This window comes from Trichosurus vulpecula, chromosome 1, assembly GCF_011100635.1.
Source record: "Trichosurus vulpecula isolate mTriVul1 chromosome 1, mTriVul1.pri, whole genome shotgun sequence".
NCBI lineage: Eukaryota > Metazoa > Chordata > Mammalia > Diprotodontia > Phalangeridae > Trichosurus > Trichosurus vulpecula.
The window spans coordinates 282,117,454-282,138,267 of record NC_050573.1 but is presented as its reverse complement, the minus strand read 5'-3'; the positions used below and the strand labels follow the sequence as shown (position 1 = coordinate 282,138,267).

Sequence of the window (20,814 nt, the reverse complement as noted above, 5' to 3'; positions counted from 1 at the left end):
AGCCTAAAGTGATCTCTTTCTCTAAGGTGTTGACTAAAATCATACCTATTCTTAGTACTAGAAAACTGGCAACATTTTGCCACATAAAGCTATTAAATAAAGTAATATGTAAATTGGCATTTGTCAAAATTATTTCTGGGTGAAATAGTTTATGTAAGGACTTTAGCATCTAAAACTCCACAAATGTCCTCCATTCTCATAAACATCCCAAATTTAATCATCCTAGTTCACAGGAATATAAATTACTTCTTTTCATCCCTAAAATGGAATACTTCCAAAGGAATTCAGTTTCACCATTAATTAATCTGCTTAGGTACATTTTGTAATTGAATTACAGTAACAGCAACAATAAAAAGATTGACTTGTTAATGGTTCAAAGCTAATTTTTTTATATGAAGAAGCATCTTCTCCTTTTCCCTATAAATACATTTGCTTAATGACTTCATAAAACAAACTGATGGGATACAGCACTGAATAAGTCATTATAAGACTATAAGTTTAAAAAATTCACATTTATTTAATAGTTCATACATAGTAGAATTACAGCCATGCTCCAAAGGAGTCATTATGGTGTGTCGAACAGAATGTGACTTGAAAAGTATGTTTAAATCCATGCAGCATTTATGCAATATATTACCTTGACTCCTAAGTAGTTATGTAAGAAAGTAGACAATTTTTCTGAAAGGTCTCCTTTACTTAAGGAATAGATTATCAGAATACCTAAACCTGAGAATGGAATAACACTGAAAGAGTTATACTAGCCCCTGATATATATCTCAACCCTATGGTCTTTTGAGTTATAAAAAAAATGTCCCTAATTCAATGGACATTCTGCAAGTAAGGAAGCAGAAGTATCTAGCACTAAAAAAAGAAAAGAAAAGGAAGGTTTTTTTAATGAAGTATTTTATAGGTTTGGTCAATGATGTTTGCCTCTTGGAAATAAATTGCTAAATCAATCCCTTGTAAATTTAAACACAAAATACATGTTCATTGACCAATGACATTAGAAAGAAAAAGGTACATACCATCTATTATCATCATAACAAAACAAAAGGTTTTGTTTTTTTCAGCATTTTCTCACTAAGGGTTTTTGTTACACACACACACTCACATACACACACAAACACAAACACACACATACACACCTTTATAAAGTGTCCCTATACAGCATTATAACAAGATCATCTCATTTTTCTCCTTGTTGTGGCAGCAAGTTCCCCAAAGTACTCTTTCCCCCTCTAAGTGTTAGGTAACTAACATGGAATCAAAGCTTTTTGCAGAAAACTCATTCAGAGGTCCCATTCATTCACTACTTCATATTCATTTCATCTAGGTCACATGCTGCCTCTGTTTGTCCCTTAGCCAAGCAGACAGAGAGGTAGCAGCTGGAATGAACATCATTCACTCAAGGAGTTTAACCAGGAAAAAGAGAAGACATGGCGGGCTGGCTCATTCTCAGCTCCATCACTGCTCCCTGAAGCACCTTCCACTTGTCCCTGGGAGGCAGAGGAATCAGTCCTGATCTGTAAAAGAAGAAAATCTGTATCAAAGGAAGAAGGAGAGACAGGGCCTATTTGAGTTGGTCCAGTCTTTTTTTTTAAGCAAAGAAGGTTATTTAGAGCAAGGGAAAAGGATGGCATCAATAATTATATAGAATGTAATAACAATGATGATGATAATAATTGTTATTACTAAAAGGAAAAAAAGCTATGAGATCCTCAGAAAACAGGCCCAACTGATGTGGGCTGTGAAAGTTAATCTGTTTATAAGCCAAAGAAGGGCCAGCAGTAACATAGCACCCATTACTGCAAGCAGTGAAAGGAATGTCTTGAGCCTTATGAAAGGAGTCCAGGGTGCTTTGTTCTCTTGTTTGTTTGTTTGTTTGCTTGCTTGTTTGTTTTAGAGAAGAGTCAGTTTTACAATTCTTACTGGTCATATTGGGTTCTTACAGATCACACTAAAATTAGTAGGAGTTTAAACTGAGAAAAGATAACAGAATTAAGCAGCCTTAGCAAAGACGACCTCTCCAAACTTCTAATATCTCTCAGGTAGGTGGGTACATACTTCTCCCCATGGTGTTAAAAGCAAGAAGTTTCTACCAGGGACTAGAAAGCCTTTCGTATTGGTTCTTTCAAAACCTAGAGTTTGCTTTTAACAAGTCATGGAAGGCATGAATTCTCCTTCTCTCTTGCCCCCAAACAACAAAACCCAAGGCAATGGAGGAACACAAGGGTACAACATAATGTAAAGATAACCTGACATTCACAGAGTTTTATTTTCATGAACTTTCATGAACAATAAAAGCTAATTTTTAGCAATTCAGAATAGTCAAGCTTGATGTTTTCTAGGGAACTAGGTTTTTTACTGAAAATTTTTTTTGTTGTTTTTTGGAGGGGAGAAGGGAAGGCAATTGGGGTTAAGTGACATGCCCAAGGTCACACAGCTCGTAAGCGTGTCAAGTGTCTGAGGCTGAATTTGAACTCAGGTCCTCCTGACTCCAGGGCCAGTGTTCTACTCACTACACCACATAGCTGCCCCTACTGAAAATTTTTAGGAGTTTTGCTATTTTTTACAAGATGATATCATTGAATGTTATGGGAAACTTTTATAAGAAACTTTCACTATATTACAGTCGATGATCTTCCTAAATTCAAAGGCGTATTAATGAGCACAATTCTTCCTATGGGAATCAGAAAAAAAAGGAGTGAGGGAAAACAGCATTTTAAAATATTACATTCTAGATTGCTAAAAGCTATCCTACTAATTCAGAATGACACTGTGCCCAAACAATGAGGGAAATAAATACATGCATTCCACAACCGCAAAGCCTTAGCCATGAAACTGCAACATGCATGCAAAACCTCTTTTGTTGTCTTAAAATGAGCTGGAATGAGGCAGAAGAGTTTGGCCCGCTCTTCACTAGATACTCTAGCCTACATGAGCACTTTTGGATGGTGCCCAGAGAAAGTTCCATGTGTTCAAGAGTTTAATAAGTAAGAGCCTTCCTAATAGTAAAGCTGCTCCTTGATCATAAGGACTTCTTTCAGGCCCTACTAGTCAGCATAGCACGGGGGAGCATTGGGCTTAAAAAGCAGGTTACCAAGTTATTGTGGATATTCTTTATACATTTGTATGCCTGGATCTACTTCTTAGAACTCACTGTTCATCAATCTTCGGTTTCTGACAAGGCCGTGAATTCAGTGCCTGGTTATAAAGTACAAACCCCTTCTTTCCATTCAACCTTTTTAGGATATAAGATCATACAGAAGACTCAAGTTGTAAGGGACCATAAAGTTCCCCTGGACCAACCCCGCTCTTCTGACAAATGAAGTAATGGAGGACCAAGGAAGTCAAGCAATTTGTCCAAGGTCACACAATTAGCAAAGGGCAAGACTGAAATTCAATCCCAGGTCCACACACTGAATCCAAAGCTCCTTTTAAACAATCTGTAACTTCAAAGCAATATATCTATATGTGTGTGTATGTACACACTCATATTCACACACGTACATGTGAATATGTATGTATATACATATGCCTTAGGGCAGCTAGGTGGTGCAGTGGATAAAGTACCACGACTGAAGTCAAGAAGACTCCTCTTCCTGAGTTCAAATCTGGCCTCGAATATTTACTAGCTATATGACTCTGATAAAGTCACTTAACCCTGGTTGCCTCAGTTTCCTCATCTGTAAAATATGCTGGAGAAGGAAATGGCAAACCACTCTGATATCCTTACCAAGAAAACCTCAAATGGGATCATAGAGAGTTGGTGACTCTCTTTAAAATGACTAAACAAAACCAAAATACCTACACATACGTATATATTCTTATATTTAAATGTATTCAACAGAACACCTGAAGTGTGCTCAACAGCTTATAAGTATATATATGTGTATATATATATATGTGTGTGTGTGTGTGTATGTATAAAAATATATTGCATGCATACATATTTCTGTATCTATATATAACGATGTATATATATACACATGTGCACACATATACATATAGATATGTATATGTGGATGTATGTATGTGTGTGTGTGTGTGAAAGGCAACATGACATAGTGGAAAGATAATTCATCTTCAAGTCAATAAGACCTAGGCTGAAGTCCCATCTGTGATCCAAACTGGCTGCGTGACCCTCAGTAATTTATTTAACCTCTCAGTGCTCCAGGCCAGGGGTGTCAAACTCATATAGAAACAGGGTCACTAATCTGTGCAGAAGGGTCCTTGCAAGCTGAATATTAACTTAGTTTCAAAATGTAATGTTATCTGTGTTTTATTGTATTTTTATTTATTTTGTTAAAAATTTCCCAAATACGTTTTAATGGGGGGGGGGTGTTATAGGGGAAGGGAATGTGAGTGTTTGACACCTCTGCTCTAGGCAGTCTCTAATACTATAAATTGCAGGAAAGGTGCCAACCTACAGCAGGTTGAGGAAATGTCCTCAGCCAATACCCATGAAATCACAGAATCAGTCTCTATTCCTAAAGTACTAAGAATAAGCTAGGTGGGGCAGCTAGGTGGCACAATGAGTACAGCACCAGCCCCCGAGTCAGGAGGACCTGAGTTCAAATCCGGCCTCAGACACTTGACACATATACTAGTTGTGTGACCTTTGGCAAGTCACTTAACCCCAATTGCCCTGCCTTTCCCCCTCCAAAAAAAACCCCAAGAATAAGCTAGGTGATACAGTGAAAAGCATGCTGGATTGGGACTACAGAAGTCCTAAGTTCAAATTCTGCCTCAGATGGCTAAATGGATGGTCACTAAACTCTCTTAACCTCAATTACCTCATCCATAAAATGGATTTAACAAAACCACCTATCTCCCTGGGCTGTTGTGAGGATCAAATGATATAATATCTGTAAAGCACTTTGTAAGCCTTGAGTACAATATAAAGGCTAATTACTACATGTGCCATGTAATTTCTCCACTCCGCTCTAACTTCTTTGCCAAAATCACCAAGATGTCAATCATCTTATATATGGTTGTTCGGTCGTGTCTGCTTTTCATGATCCCATTTGGGGTTTTCTTGGCAAAGATACTGGAGCAGTTTGCCATTTTTTGAGGAAATGGCAGTCAGGGTTCAGTGACTGGCCCAGGGTCACACAGGTAGTAATTATCTGAGTTCACATTTGAACTCAGGAACCTGAGTCTTCCTGACTCCAGGCCTGGCACTCTATCCACTGTGCTACCTGGCTGCTCCATTAAGCTGACAGGCAGGACCAAATGATCGGCGTAGAGGATTGATGTGCAATAGTAATTTTACTAGTCTTTTCTGAATATATACTGAATTCTGTCTACCATTGTGACAAGGTCAAATTTGTGGCCTTTTTTCTTTATAGGAAGTCCCTGACCAGAAAGAGTTTCTATGGAAGTTGTTCTGGAAAAAACCTATGTGGAAAAACCTCTTGGGGAACCCAAGATGGAAGAAACTTGGGAGTGGGAGGGGAGGGCGCTACTATTCTTGAGCTGCTGTGACTTCTCTCTGAACCAGGACACATTTGAGGGAGGAAGAACCCTACATGTGTAGTCAGGAGACCTGGCTTCTAGTTTTTGCTCTGACTCTAACTGTGTGACCCTGGATTTGTCACTTTCTTTCTCTGAGGCTCAGTTTCTCCATTTGCTACAAAATGAGAATATTGATAATCACCTTTCACAGAATTGTTGTGAAGAAAGCATTGTCAAAAAAATTATTCCTATCCTAGATGCCAAAACCCTTCCCAAATTTTAAGTCTGATGTCCTTAGCCCTTAATAGTTGGTGCCAAAATCTTCGTATTTATGATTTCACACATCTAGATTTCTTGATAATCATTTTTATTTAGTTCTCTCAGTAACCTGAGAAGAGAGAAATCTTGTGAATCAATTCCATGGAGAAGCAAGCTGATGTAAGTGATAGGGAGGCTATGCTGGGGCCTACAATGAAAGACCTGGAAATTTGCCCTCAGTCCACAAGGCTAGCTCGGAGCCTCCTTGACCCTACTCAGGAACAAAAGTATAAATGCTGGCTCCACAAACCTCCCCCTCCCTTTTAATAATTTTAAATTGCAAAATAAACAGATCCCCAGGACCCCCTTTTCACCACGCAGGGCTCAGCTGGGTGTTGTTTCTGCTTAGGCACACTTCATTGCAAGAAAGACAACTTAAGGAAATAGTATTTGTTTTATTTATCTTTCATAGAGAGGACTCGATAGCTCAGGGATTCAATCCCCTCAGCCTATTCCCATTATTATTTGCCCAATTGTACTCTGTTTCTGAGCAGAGTCAAGGTTTTCTCCAAGATGCTGTGGCATTGATTTATGGAGGATCAGAAAATATTACTTCTTTTTTTTCCTTTTTACATTGCAAATCAACTCAGACACAAGAATCTTTCTGAAACATCACCAAAATTTACTCTGCCTTTATTTTTTTTTAAATTCAGTGTTTACGGTACATCTCTCACATACCAAGAAATGCCTTTTTTCCCATCCTTATTGTTGGCTATTTGCAAAATGCTTTTGGATTATCCTAATCCTGTCAAGTTGCGGAGCTCAGCCTGTTGCAAATCTAAGGAAGATGAATGTGGGGCACTGATTGTTTATTATTTCTGCTACTGAGGGTGCGTATTGTTGTACAGTTTAGTCTGGGAACGGAGGGAAAAGTGAACAGTGGGTATCAGACATTGGTTATTTCTGAATTTTATACTTTGGTCTACATTTGGGTTGGGGAGAAGTGGAAGGGAAGGGGGAGGGGTGAGAGAAAGGGAGAAAGGATGGGAGAAAAGGAGGACAGGGAAGGAAAAGAAGAAGAGGTAAAAGGCAAGAGGAAATTAGTGGAAGGAAAGGAAGAGGGAGGGCAGAAGGAAAAGGGAAGAGGGTCATAAAGCCCTTGTTCTCGGTGAAGATTCTATATAAGAGGTAGCAACAGTAACCACATAATTCTATGATGCATTACCATTAAGCCTTAAGTGAATTGATAAATGTGATCTATTTTAATACAGTACAAGACAGTGAAGAGAGAGAGGGAATGTATTCCTTTTGTCTATGTGATTTTGTCAAGGTCCAAAGCATACCAACAGAGAGACTGGGAATTATCTTCTTTTCCAGATAACCACCTGTCATATAAGGTTTAGATACTGACATTATTTTCCACCAAGTGTGTTAGGACACTTAGGCGCATCACAAAGCTCTCTTGTTTATCTTGGGACAACATGAGTTTGAACTCAGCATTTAGTCACTTACTACAAAGCAATGTGCCACTTCAAGTGTCTCAACCAATCAGCAAGCATATAGTAAGTGCCTACTATGTGCTGGCTACTATGCTAGGTGTCATGGATGCAAATGAAAAAATGAGACAGTCTCTATCCTCGAGTTATGCTCAACTCCTACTCTGTAACCCCAAACCCAAAGCCAAAACATTTGAAGTCGCTTTGAAAGATTAATAGAAATAGTTCAATGAAGAATAAGAGAAAATATGAACACACATATTCTGACATGAATTTCCTAATCTAAAAACATTTTCTAATGGACTTCTGGCAACATGCAAAATAAGACCTAAAACTTTGAGTTTTGAAGATAAATCATTTGTTATTTCTAGAAACAGTGGTGAAGTTTTGCTGGTAACAAGTATTTCTTAAGCAGCTACCGTGTGATAGAAATTGCACAAGGGATACAAATCTAAAAATGAGACAATATAGTTCAGGTCATTTGGAAAAGGCTCCTTTCAAGCAACTCTTTTTCCTTTTCAGGTATCAATTATCTATCCCCCTTTTCAACCCAGTTTCACTCCTCTTTTCCCCACTGCCTTGCACTCCCTCCTGTCTTGGCTGCTCTCTGGAAGTCTCCTTGTTCATAGAGGTAATTCGTACATTGCAAATGAGCCTTGCTATTTCAGTAAAACACATATAATATTACATGGACTTAATTGAGACTGAGTATAAGAAGGAAGATAATGGGAAAAGTGATGAATGAAACAGCTTTTAATCCACTGAAAGATAGAGCAGCAAGTCTGGTACATTCATTGCCCTGTACTGGGTTCTTGGGTAGCCCCCATGATTTTCATATTACTGGACACAAATACTGTAAAACTTTCTTTAAACTGTTGCTGGTGACTTGAGACCAATTTAATTCACTTTCATTCTCCTTTGCAGCTGATGGTGATTTTGCTCTCTACAAATTCATTGTACAAACCGAAAATAAAAACTTGACCTGAGGATCAGATACTCAACTTTCAAGCTCAGAACTTAAATCCAAAGGTTTCTTCTGGGAGTATATTAAACCCCATTTCCCAGTTGGAATAAGGTCCAAGCTTTGGGAAGGAGGCAAAACTCAAATATTACAAATGAATGTGGTAGTAGTGGGCCCAACATGTGTAGACAGGCCCATATATTGCAATGACTGTTCTTGTATGTGACTGAAAGGGAAGCAGAATAGGTATCTCTAGCCTCTTCTCCCCATACCCTTCTTCAAGGGAGACTTTCATTCTTGCTAGGAGGGGAAGCAGGAGGTTGAGGCCAGAGGGCTAGATGTATATATTTATATGATCTCTTAAATATTATTTATCTAATGGATATAATTGGGTTCCATCTAACTTTTGATCTACTTGCCATTTCTGGAGGGAAGGGGGACTCCAAGCTTTATGCCAAGGCTTGACCCTTTTCCACCTAGCACCAGTTCCACAATGAACACACGTAGCAAGTAGCAAAGAGAGCCATTTATCCAAACCACAGCAAAACAGAAATCAGAGAAGGTATACATAGGAGAAAACATACAAAGTAAAAAAGCTCTTACATTGCGAGTGAGCCAACTCAACTCAATCAAGAAAGTGTCCTAGATCTCGCCCAAGGGAAAACTCCCCAAAGTCTCTAGAGTAACAGACTGGATATAGAGACATGATGGATACTGCCAGCTCCTCTCATGTCTTCCCAGAGTCGTCTTCTTCAGCATCCTGAAGTGGACTTGGCATCTTCCATCTTCTCCCGTGAAGCCAGAAGCCAAAGGAACTCCACACTTTAACAAGACTCGAAACTTGATGAGTCCCCAAAGAGGCTCATCTCTGAAGAGTCCTGGGGGGTGGGGAGAGGTTGGGGGAGACAGAAAGGGAACTCTCACTTGGAGAGTCCCCAAAGGGGACTGGCTGAGACATGGAGCTCTAGCCTCTTGCCAACTCTGCCCCATTCTCACATCCTTATGCAGGGCAGGACCTTCACTTTCACCAATAAAGACAGAGTTCCATACCAGCGGGCTTTGGAACAGGGGTTATACATGTGCGGATCAAAAGAGGATCTAGGAAAGCAGCAGCGGGGTTAAAAATAAAAAGAGTTCCTGGTAGATGCTTGCTGAATAATTTTAAGCAATCAGCAGTAAATCCTACTCAGCTTTTAGGACCCAGCTCCAATACTACCCTTTCCATGAAGCCTTTCCTGATCCTTCAATCAGAAATTATCTTTCCTTCCTAGGAATTATCCAAGTACTTACTTTCCTCTTTACTATGCTGCAGTTTATGTTAGTATTATTTGTGTTCTCTTCTTGACTCCTTTGTGCTGCTAGGTGGGGCAGTGGATAGAGTGCTGAGCCTGGAGTCAGGAAGACTCATCTTCCTGAGTTTAAATCTGGCCTCAGACAAGTATTTACCAGCTGTGTGACCCTGTCTAGTCACTTAACCCTGTTCGCCTCAGTTTCCTCATTTATGAAATGAGCTGGAGAATGAAATGGCAGTATCCAGTACCTTTGCCAAGAAAACCTCAAATGGGGTCACATACATGTATGCAAAAACTTGCATCCCTTACTAAATTATAACTGTAATCTCCTTGATGGCAGGGACCATGCCTTATTTTTCTATGGATCTTCTCCAGTGCCTAGCAGAGCACTTGACCCACCATGGTAGAGAATTAAGCTTGCTGATTTTGGTCTTGCCCAGACCTTTGTAACAACCTCCTTGATGGTGTTCCAGTATCCCGGCTGTCTCCACTCTAATCTATCTTTTATACTATTGCCCACATAATCTCCAATGCACACTATTCTGATCCTGTTACTCTGTTCAAAAATCTGCAGTGGCTCCCTAGTACTTCCCAAACAATGGATAAAACCCCTCTACAACCTGCCTCTAACTTGCCTTTCTAGCCTTCTCTCACTACTTCCTTTCACATGCTCTACATTCCAGTTAAACTGGTCTATTCACCTACCTCCATTTTTGTCTTAAACTCTTTCATTTTCATGCTTGTGTTTATGTCATCCCCACAGCTAATCTCTTCTTAATGAAATTCTTTCCTCCCTGGCATCTGGGAGGCACAGTGGATAGAGTGCTGGGCTGGGAGTCAGGAAGAGCTGAGTTCAAATCAGTCCTCAGACATTTATTAGCTGTGTGATATTCAGCAAATAACCTCAGTTTCCTCAACTATAAAATTGGGATAATAGCAACACCTTCCTCACAGGGCTGTTGTAAGGATCAAAATGAGCAAATTTTTGTATGAATAAAAGCACTTGGTACAGTGCCTGGCACATAGCTGATACTATGGAAACACTTATTCCCTTCCTTAAAGACCTAACTTATTCCCTACCCCCTTAACACCAACTAGCAGTGTTCTCTTCCTCCTCAGATTTCCCATGGAATTTTATTTAAACCTCTCATTTTTGATTCTTACAATCTGCCATGTATTAAAAATTTCTGGATGTGCCTAATGCCCTTAAATGGATTGTAAGCTCCTTAAGGGTAGGCACTGTGTCTTGTTCCATCTCTGTTATCTATACTTAGCACATAGCACAGTGTCTTGCCTATACTAGAGTCTTGATATATGACTTCGTTATGGAGTACAGGAAAATGGCATAGCAGGTTGGCTTCAATCGTCTAGAAGCTTTCAAGGAAAGGTTTCTCAGTTTGATAGCAAGAACTGCCCACATTCAGAGGATATTTCCCTCTTTTGACAGGGAAAATCCCAGAAAAGTATTTTCCCTTCAAACACATTCTCATTCCAAAAATGCAAACAGGGAAGGAAATTATACCCAAGGAGGTAACATAACAATGTTTTAGATTTGGTGATATATTTGACATTTTTAGTATCTTTTTTGGTGGGAGGAGAATGAAGGTTCCTTTAATCCTCCATCCTAGCACAAGCCTTGGCTATTTTCCTTACAAGGCAGTCAGTCCTAAATGATCCACTGAATACACAGGACTGAATGTGTTGGTCAAGCCATCCTTGAAGGTGGAGACATCCAGGGAAGGCTACATCCTCAATTTCCAGGGCTGCCACTCTGGGCCACTTTTCATATTCATTTGTTGTTGTTGAGTCATTTTTCTGTTGTGTCCAACTCTTTGTGACCCCATTTGGGGTTTTCTTGGTAAAGACACTGGAGTGGTCTGGCACTTCCTTCTCCAGCTCATTTTATAGATAAGGAAACTGAGGCAAACAGGACTAAGCTTGCCCAGGGTCACACAGCTGGTGTCTGTGGCCAGATTTAAAATCAGTCTTCCTGACCAGGGCTGGCACTCTATCCATTGTGCCAACTAGCTTCCCTTATTTCACATGATGGTCCCTTAAATACTTAAAGACAAACACAGTATCTTTTCCTATCTGAGTCATCTCCTCCAGGCTAAGCATCCTAAGCTCCTTCAACTGACCCTCATATGAAATTGACTCAAGGCCCTTTATTATCCTGGTCACCCTCCTCTGGACACTCTCCAGCTTATCAATGTTCTTCCTAAAATGTGTTTTCTGACACTGAACACCATACTCTAGGTGGAGGCTGATTAGAGCAAGGAGAATTTATATGAAGTACTTCCCAAACATTAAAGCACAATTAATCAATTAAATAATAATAAGCATTAAATGGTAGCTCTTGGTATTGCCATTTAGCCAAACCAGAAAGACCAACCCTCTACTGATGCCCTTCAATGACTCTCCATCATGGTATGAAGGGGACTCCAGGCTGTCAAAGAAAGACGTACTGAAAGAGACTATTGGAAAGGTTTCATATCCAGGTCTAGTATCATTTGAGGACCTACTTTGCTAGAGATAGAGGCTCATTACCCCATGACCCAGGGATGAACTTTTTAGTTACAGTCATTCAGGAAGCATCCCATTAAGGCTGTGGCAAAAGAGCGGGCTGTACCCACACTCTTGAAATCATGGATCCTTGAAGTAAGACAGAATAGGAAGGTATCATATTAAATGGACATCAACACATAGCAGGGTATATCAGAAATAATGGTGAATTTGAAGCCAAAGGTCCTGTGTTTGAATTCCTGCTCTGTTACTTACTACCTGTATGACCTTAGGCAAGTCAATTAACCTCTTTGGGATTCAGTTTCTCATCTATATGATAAGGAGTTAGACTTAGATGATGTCTAAAGCCCCTCCCAAATCTAAATCTATAATCCTGAATTAGTGGTGGCTTATTTAAAAAGAAGAGGGGGAAAAAAGCCAACCCAAGAGTAAGTGACATATTGAAGCTTTAGCCCCTTGGCATGACAACAGCCTGACCTACTTACAATTATGAAATCCTGGTATGACAATGGTCAAATCACACTTGAGATTCCATTTCCAGTATCTGACTTTATCAAAATATTCCTAATATTTTCCTAAAATATTGTTGTGTCAATTAAAATATTCCTATCACAGCAGATTGTGCTAGAGAATGATAATAATATATTCCAGGGAATACTAGTTAGTTGTTTGGTGGTCCCATGGAGGACTTGAATGAATTCTCTTTATCTTACCTATCATTTGCTCAAGGTGGAACTAGAAGGGAGCTTAACTGATCTGTTGGCTCAATTAGCATCAACACTGACATTCTGTCTCCAAGATGAGCCTAGAATTGAGCCATGCTCTACTCATACATGTAAAACACAGACTGCAAGAAGTCAGGTTAGATTTGTGCTGACATTATACCTGAAATTCTGCCATTAGTCACTTCTTTAGATTAAAGTTAGAGACAGCATAGGATGGTACATAGAAAACTGATGTTGAAGTCAGAAAAACCTAGGTTGAAATCCTACCTCTGACCCATAATAGCAATGTGACCCTGAGTAAGGGTCACACCTCTCTGATATGACAGTCCTCTTCAAGAATGAAGGACAACCAACAGCAACAAGAGAAAAATCTCTTCATCCAGGAATTTCCTTTACCAATAAAATCCCAGTCGTGGCTTTATCCCTTAGAGGCCCTGGAGGCCTCTACTAAAACACAACTGGGTCATATGGGAGGATTGGTGTATTAAGCTATTATTTTAATTTTCCAAAATATTCCATCTGTATGGATCATCCACAAATGCAGATCCTGATTGGCGTGCTTTGGCCAAGAAACATTATTCTCACGGTGGCCTAGTTTGCTCAGTGAACTCTACTTGTTCCCTGTTACCTCTAGGATCAAATACAAACTCCTCTGCTTGACATTCAAAGCCCTTTACAACCTACCTTTGCTTTCTCATTATATTTTACTCTCAGTTTATATTATACATATAATATATTATACATATATTATACCATATATATTATACTATATATGAATATATCATATAATGTATTATACCTATACTACCAGACTGGCTTTCTTGCTGTTGCACAGACATGACAATCCATCCCCCCACTTTGGTACCATTGAACAGGCTGTCTCCCATGTCCAGGACGTACTCCTCCATCTCCTCCAACTCTCAGAATTCCTCATTCCCCTCAAATCCCCTCCTATGTGAGGCCTCTCCTGATTCCTCCCTTTTTCTGGTGCCTCCAATTAAAAATTACCTTGCATTTATTTTATTATTGTTGTTAGTAATGATAATAGCCAGCATTTACATATCACTTTTGTTGTTCAGTCACTTTTTAGTCACGTCTGACTCTTTTTTGTGATCCCATCCGGGGTTTTCTTGGCTAAGATATGGGCGTCGTTTGCCACTTCCTTCTCCTGCTCATTTTACACATGAGGAAACTGAGGCAAACAGGGTTATGTGACTTGCCCAGGGTCACATAGTTAGTAAATGTCTGAGGCCAGAATTGAGCTCAGGAAGATGGGTCTTCCAGATTCCAGGCCCCACACTCTATCCACTGCACCACCTAGCTGCCCATATATCACTTTAGGGTTTTGCAAAGTGCTTCACAAATATTATTTCATTCTATTCCTTACAACAATTCTGGGAGGTCATTGTTATTATTAAACCCATTTTGCAAATGAGGTAACTTGGGCAAACAGAGGTTAAGTGACTTGCCCAGGGTCATACAGCTAGTAAGTATATGAAGTTGCATTTGAACTCAGATCCTCCTGATGCCAGGCTTGGAACCCTCCATTATTCTCTAAATATTTTAAATTATTTTCCATATACTAATATGTGTGCATGTTGTCTCCACTTACAGAATGTAAGCACCTTGAGGAGAGGGAATTTTTCACTTCTGCTTTTGTATCCCAGATACCCGATACATAGTAGGTACTGACTGGTTTGCCAGCATTTTGATAACAAGCTTCTCCAATTTTAGCTAGGTTAGTCCTCAGATAGCAGATGCCCCCTTATCCCTGACTCAAAGCCTTATCCACAGCTACTAAACATTGAATTCATTATCTCACTTCCCTCCTTCCCCCAAATCCTCCTCATTTCCTGATTTTCTTATTTCTTTGGAGGTTTTTAGCCATCCTGTCACTCACCAGGGTTTTCAACCTAGGTGTTATCCTTCCAAATTTGACTCTCCCTCACCCCCTGAATCCAACTGGTTGACAATTATTATCAATTCTACCTCCATGACACCTGTCACATCCATTTCTTTCTCCCCAATCAAGCTAAGCAGTGTAAGTAGGGGATAGAATTAATGGACCTGGAGTCAGGAAGCCCTAAGTTCAAATCTTGCTTTAGATACCAATTATCGGAATGATTCTGGGTAAATCACTTAACTTCAGCTTTCTCATTCATAAAATAGGGATAATAACAACACCTGCCTGACACATTTGGTGTAAGGTTCAATTGAGACAATACGTATGCACTTGGCAAACATCAAAGTATTATATTATTATATTTTATATTATATGATTAGGTATTAGTGGAGGCCCTTATCACTTCTGGCCTAGATTATTGCAATAGCCTTCTACTTCGCCTACCTGCTTCAAGTTTCTCCCCTCTCCAATCCTCCACTCTGCTGCCAAAGTGATGATCCTAAACAAAAACTCTCATCATGTCACACCTCTACTCAATAAACTTCTGTGGCTCCCTATTTTCTCTGGGACCCAATACAGACTGCTTGGTTTGGAACCCTCCAACACTTGGCACCAGACCACACTTATTACATGTTACTCCCCTTCAAGTATTGTATGGTCCAGCCAAACTGGTCTGCTTATTGTCCCTCACACAACAATCTATCTCCTGTCCCAACGCCTTTGCACAGGTCCACCCCACCTCCATGCCTGGAGTACAGTTTTGCCTCACTGCTGCTTCTTAGAATCTCTAACCTTCTTCAAGTTCATTTCAAGCATTACCTCCCAAGTGAAACCTTTCTTGATCCTTCCGGCCACTGGTACCAACCTCCTGCTGCATGGCCTTCAATCAACCAATCAACAAACACTGAGCACACAGTCCTCAGCAGGTACTATGCTAGGTATTAGAGACAGAAAGACAAAAGCAAAAACAGTTTCTGCTTCCAAAGAGATTACAATCTTTCCAGGCGAGATAACATGTACACATGGAGGTGTATATGAGATACATGCTAAGTAGGTACAAGATGATTTTAAGGGGAAGGCACTGGCAGCTGGGGGCATTAGGAAGATCTTCAGTAGCAGAAGGCACTTAAACTGAACCTCGAAGGAAACTAGGGATTCTGAGAAGGAGGCAACAAAGAATTACCTTCCACACTGGAAGGGCAACCAGTACAAAGACACATGGAATGAATGCCATCTAAGAAGAACAGCATGAAGGCGGGTGAGGCTGGACCACCAGGAGTGAGAATGGCAGCAATGCAATAGGGATGAAAAATAGGATGTGGCCAGGGTTGATGGGCTTTAAATGCCAAGACAGAGATGTTATCATCTGATTGATCTTACAGGTAGTAGGTCACCAACCACTAGCACAAGAGCGACATGGTCAGTTTTGCATTTGAGGGGTGCCGGTTTGTCATCTTGCAAAGGACGGATTATAGAGAGAAGAGACTTGAGGCAGGGGTACCAACTAGGAGACTATTTCAATAATCTAGGCCAGGGGTGGGGAACCTATGGCCTTGAGGCCACATATGGCCCTCTAGGTCCTCAAGTATAGCCCTTTGACTGAATTCAAACTTCACAAAACAAATTCCCTCAATAAAAGGATTTGTTCTGTGAGACTTGGACTCAGTCAAAAGGACAAATCCAATGACCTAGAAGACCACATGTGGTCTTGAGACCACAGGTTCCCCACCCCTGATCGAGGCTATGGATGAGGAGGGCCTGAATTATGCACAGTAGTAGATGTGGAAGTGGAGGGAAAGGGACTAAGATGTTATAAAGGTAGAAATAGCAAGATTTGTTTTTAATTTACTCTCTATTTTTATCTATTTATGTTATAATGACAATAATAAGTAATAAATATAACAATGGTAAGTATCATATATAATAATGCTTACTATTTTCCAGGTGCTATGCCAAGCACTTTACAATTATTATTTCATTTAATCCCAACAACAACCCTAGGAGGTAGATGTTACTTTTATCCTCACTTTATACTTGGGAAAACTGAGGTAAACAGGTGAAGTGACTTGTTCAGGGTCACACAGGTGGTAAGAGTCTGAAGCCAGACTTGCACTTAGGTATTTCTAGTCTTTTTTTTTTTGGAGGGGGGAAGGCAGGGCAATTGGGGTTAAGTGACTTGGCCAAGGTCACACAGCTATTAAGTATGTCAAGTGTCTGAAGCTGGATTTGAACTCAGGTCCTCCTGACTCCAGGGCTGGTGCTCTACTCACTGTGCCACCTACCTGCCATACGTGTGTATGTGTGTACATGTCATTTTCTAGGCTAGAATTCGAGTTTCTGGAGAGCAGAGAATGTTCGGTTTTATCCAGCACCTAGTCTCCAGTGACTGGCAATCTGTCAATCAACCAAACAACCAACAAACATTCATTAAACAGCTTCTACGTTCCAGTCACTTCCACAGGTACCAGAGTACAAAAAAGCAAAAACTGAAACAAGCTCTACTTTCCGTGACCTTACAATCTACCAGAGAAGCCAAGTACATCTAAGAAATATAACATAAACATAAAGTTAATAAGTACTTATGTATTTATAGTAGGTAATTGGGAGGGAGGGTACTCATATTTGGGGGGAATCAGAACAGGTTTCATGCAAAAGATAGTACATGAAGGGAGAAAGGAGGAATTACATTCCAACCATGGGGAACAACCAGTGCGAAGACATGGAGATGGGAGGTAGTGTCTCTTGTGTGACAAGGAGAGACTTGAGGCAGACAGACTGATTGGGGGTTGCTGCGGCAGTAATCTATACAAACAATGATGGGAATTTTAAAAAAAATCTCCTTTTATTCAGTTTTCCTTCATTTTGCCTAACTGAAGCCTGTTTCCTATTGATATTAACATCTGGCCTCACCTGATGAAAATGTGACTCATGGAATGATAATATTAAGTGAAGACTTATCAGACTGTTGTAGTGGCTGCTTGTCATGACATCAGGGGGGTGATGCTACGACATGCAAGTGAATCGGATTTAGGTGAGGGAGGGCTGCGCAAAGTCACCAGTCTCACTCTCTCCTCTAGAGTCATTTCTCAGGTAAGAAGGCAAAGGAGAGTTTTGAGCTTCCCAAGGTTATTTTAGTTCACTATTTGTGAAGAGATTCTCCTGGCTCCAAGACTTCTGGTTATCTTTGTGGCATGTAAATCTTCTCCTCTCAGTCAGCCCATTGTGAGCCCTCTAAGTATAGTTTAACCTGTAACCTGACTTAATTTACCTATATGTTAACTAGATCTATTTCCTTAGGGAACACATGAAATCAGGATTCTGCTTAACTTGGTTCAGTTTTAGTTGAAAGAAGTGTGAGGAAATCAATATGTTTGACTAGGCCTATGTGACCTTTATGGCCTATTGCTATATATTTTAAAATAGTTTACTTTTTCTCTGTTATAATTTCTTCTACACATGGCTTATCAGAAATTCCAATTCCTGTTGAGGGTTTTTTCCTACCTCCTGAACTTGTGCTTGAGAATAATAAAACCTAGGTTTTTATCTATAGAACTTCTGTGTTGCGGTAGATTTATTCAACAGCAGTAACCTACCACATGAGCTCAAAGGAGAGATATTTCTCCCAAAACAGTGGTAACTGGTGAGAACCATATAGTAGGATCTTAAATATGCCTGTCTGACTGACGGATTGCTATGACTTGTAGACCTGGCATTCTATTCTGGTTAGCATTTGGGAATCCAGGGTGGATGATGACTCTACCTAACTCAGCTAAATAAAACATTTTCCTCATGGATAATGAAACCTGGGAGCAGCTAGGTGGTACAGTGGATAGAGCATGGGGCTTGGAAACAGGAAGATTCATCTTCATGAGTTCAAATACAGCTTCAGACACTTACCAGCTGTGTGATCCTGGGCAAGTCATTTAACCCTGTTTCCCTCAGTTCCTCACCTGTAAAACGAGTTGGAAAAAGAAATAGCAAGAAAACCCTAAATGGTGTCACAAAGATTCAGATATGATGAAAATGAATGAACAAAAACAATGAAACCTGGTTGGGCTGAAATGAATAAATCCACTGTTAGTGAAAGTATTGCCCACTCTGTTTTTTTAAGCTAAATCTTAGAAATGGAAGTTTTTATAGAGCCAGTACAGACCTTGGAGATGACCTAATTTATCCTCCTTACTTTACAAATAAAGAAACTGAGGCCTAGAGCAGTAAAATCACTCATGGAAAACTAAACAAAATTAGTGGCATAGTAGATCTAAGACCAGGACCCAGATCTCCTGGGACTTCTTTGGGATCACACTGTCACTCATAAAACAAATGCTGAAAACAGGTGCAAATAGGAATGTTCTGGACATTTTTAGAGTCCTTGTAAGAAAGACAGAAAGCCTGGTCAGCGGCCTGGTCCCCCACTTTACATTCTTGAGCATTGGTTCACGAATTCCAGACCGGAGAGAAAAATGCAACCTGAGAGCACAGTGGGAAACTCAGCGGATGAGAGGCAGCCTGTGACTCATCTCCAAGTGGAGGAGCTGGGCCCTGGCAACGGTACCAGAGAGTTCTAATGGCCATGTTTGTCATCCAGGAATCAGCTCCAGCATAACGGCTGAGTAACTGAAGTATGTTAGGAATGGGACATCCAACTGTGAAAATGCTAGGCCCTATGAATGGAGAAAAACAAATCAACATGGCCATTTACCTAACAAGCCCCAGAAGGGAAACAGTTTTCTGATAAGCCAATTATATCAAGAGGATACTATTTCTTGTGAGATCATTAAATGTCCAGGAAGGAAGTGACCTCACATGTCATCAAGGCCTCTGTTGATTAATTTTGCTGCACTGCCTTTTCCCTCAACTCCTGTCCTCACGTTCATTCTTCCTTCCTTCCTTCCTTCCTTCCTTCCTTCCTTCCTTCCTTCCTTCCTTCTTTTCTTCCTTCCTGCCTTCCTTCCTTCCTTTTTCTGTTCTTTCTTTTTCTTTCCTCCTTCTTTCTTTCCCTTTCTTTCCTCCTTCCTTCCTTCCTTCCTTCCTTCCTTCCTTTCTCTCTTTCTTATTCTTTGTTACAAGGTTTTTATCTTGTTTATCCACATAGGGGAAGAGGAAGGGTGTACTTGGAAAAGGTGAAGAAAAAGAAAGGAAATCTTTCTGTTTAATGAAAAGAAGTTATCAAATCTAATCCTTTAAGTCTTTTAGATAAGAATCTGAGGCCCAGAAATGGGAAGCAACTTCTCCAAAGTCACACAGCTAGTAAGTAACAGCCTGGACTTGAAGTCAAGTTTTTTGACAACAAATCCAGGGCTTGAGGTTGCAGGGGTAGTGGATAGAGCTCTGAATTGAAATTTAAAAAAAGTTGGGGTTCAAATTCCTCTTTGACACTTACTATCTGTGTTACCCTGGCCATGCAGATCTATGCCATATGTAAATGAGGAAAGTAAAGCCCAGAGAGATGAACTGATTTCCTAAATGTCACTTGGGTTGTTATCACTGATAGCAGGATCTGGATTTCAGTTCAGGTTTGATAACCCCAAATCTAATACTATTTTTTGCCAGATGTGTCAGGTTCACTGCCTGGTACATCCCAAACCAAATTAAAATGTAATCAGGCGGGGAATGTCTGACCAAAAAAAATACAATACAACATAGATGATGTTAATTTGTGGCTTTCTAAGTCAATGTATGGCCTTCAGAAATTCCTTTCCATTTGAGTTTGACACTACTGCTCTCCCACCATTGCTTTCAATAGCCATGATAAGGCTTGAGCAGGTGATATCAGAAAAGCATTTTGCAATGGTCAGGAGAAAAGTCCTACAAAATGGTACATAATGGTCACCCTTCTGAGATGAAGTCATCATAGCTAGTATTAGTAAGCATGGGAGCCAGTGGGAATGGATGGATGATGGAGTAGAAGCACTGCCTTAATACATGTGGCTACTGCCATGAATTCAACATGGTTTTCCCCCAGCGGGGGTGGAGGGTGGATAAAATGTGGCCATTACCCATTGCATGCCCCTTAATATGATCCCCCCAAAAGCTCTACTTTTGTTGTTATTGTTCAGTTATATCTGATTTTTCATGACCCCTTTTGGGGTTTTCTTGGTAAAAATTCTGGAGTGGTTTGCCATTTCCTTCTCCATCTCATTTTACAGATAAGGAAACTGAGGCAAATGGAGTTAACTGACTTGGCCCAGGCCACACA

General features: G+C 40.2%; 1 protein-coding gene across 3 annotated transcripts in view; it reads right to left on the bottom strand.

The window, feature by feature from the left end:
- Positions 1 to 493: 493 nt before the first annotated feature.
- The window catches only part of TRIM55 (tripartite motif containing 55), a 77,247-nt gene continuing 56,926 nt past the window's right edge, over positions 494 to 20,814 (bottom strand). For all 3 annotated transcript variants that reach the window (XM_036742043.1, XM_036742042.1, XM_036742044.1), the window contains one exon: positions 494 to 1,523. In XM_036742043.1, coding sequence (XP_036597938.1) covers positions 1,398 to 1,523 — 126 coding nt within the window. In that variant the 3' untranslated portion in view covers positions 494 to 1,397. The remainder of the gene's footprint in view (positions 1,524 to 20,814) is intronic.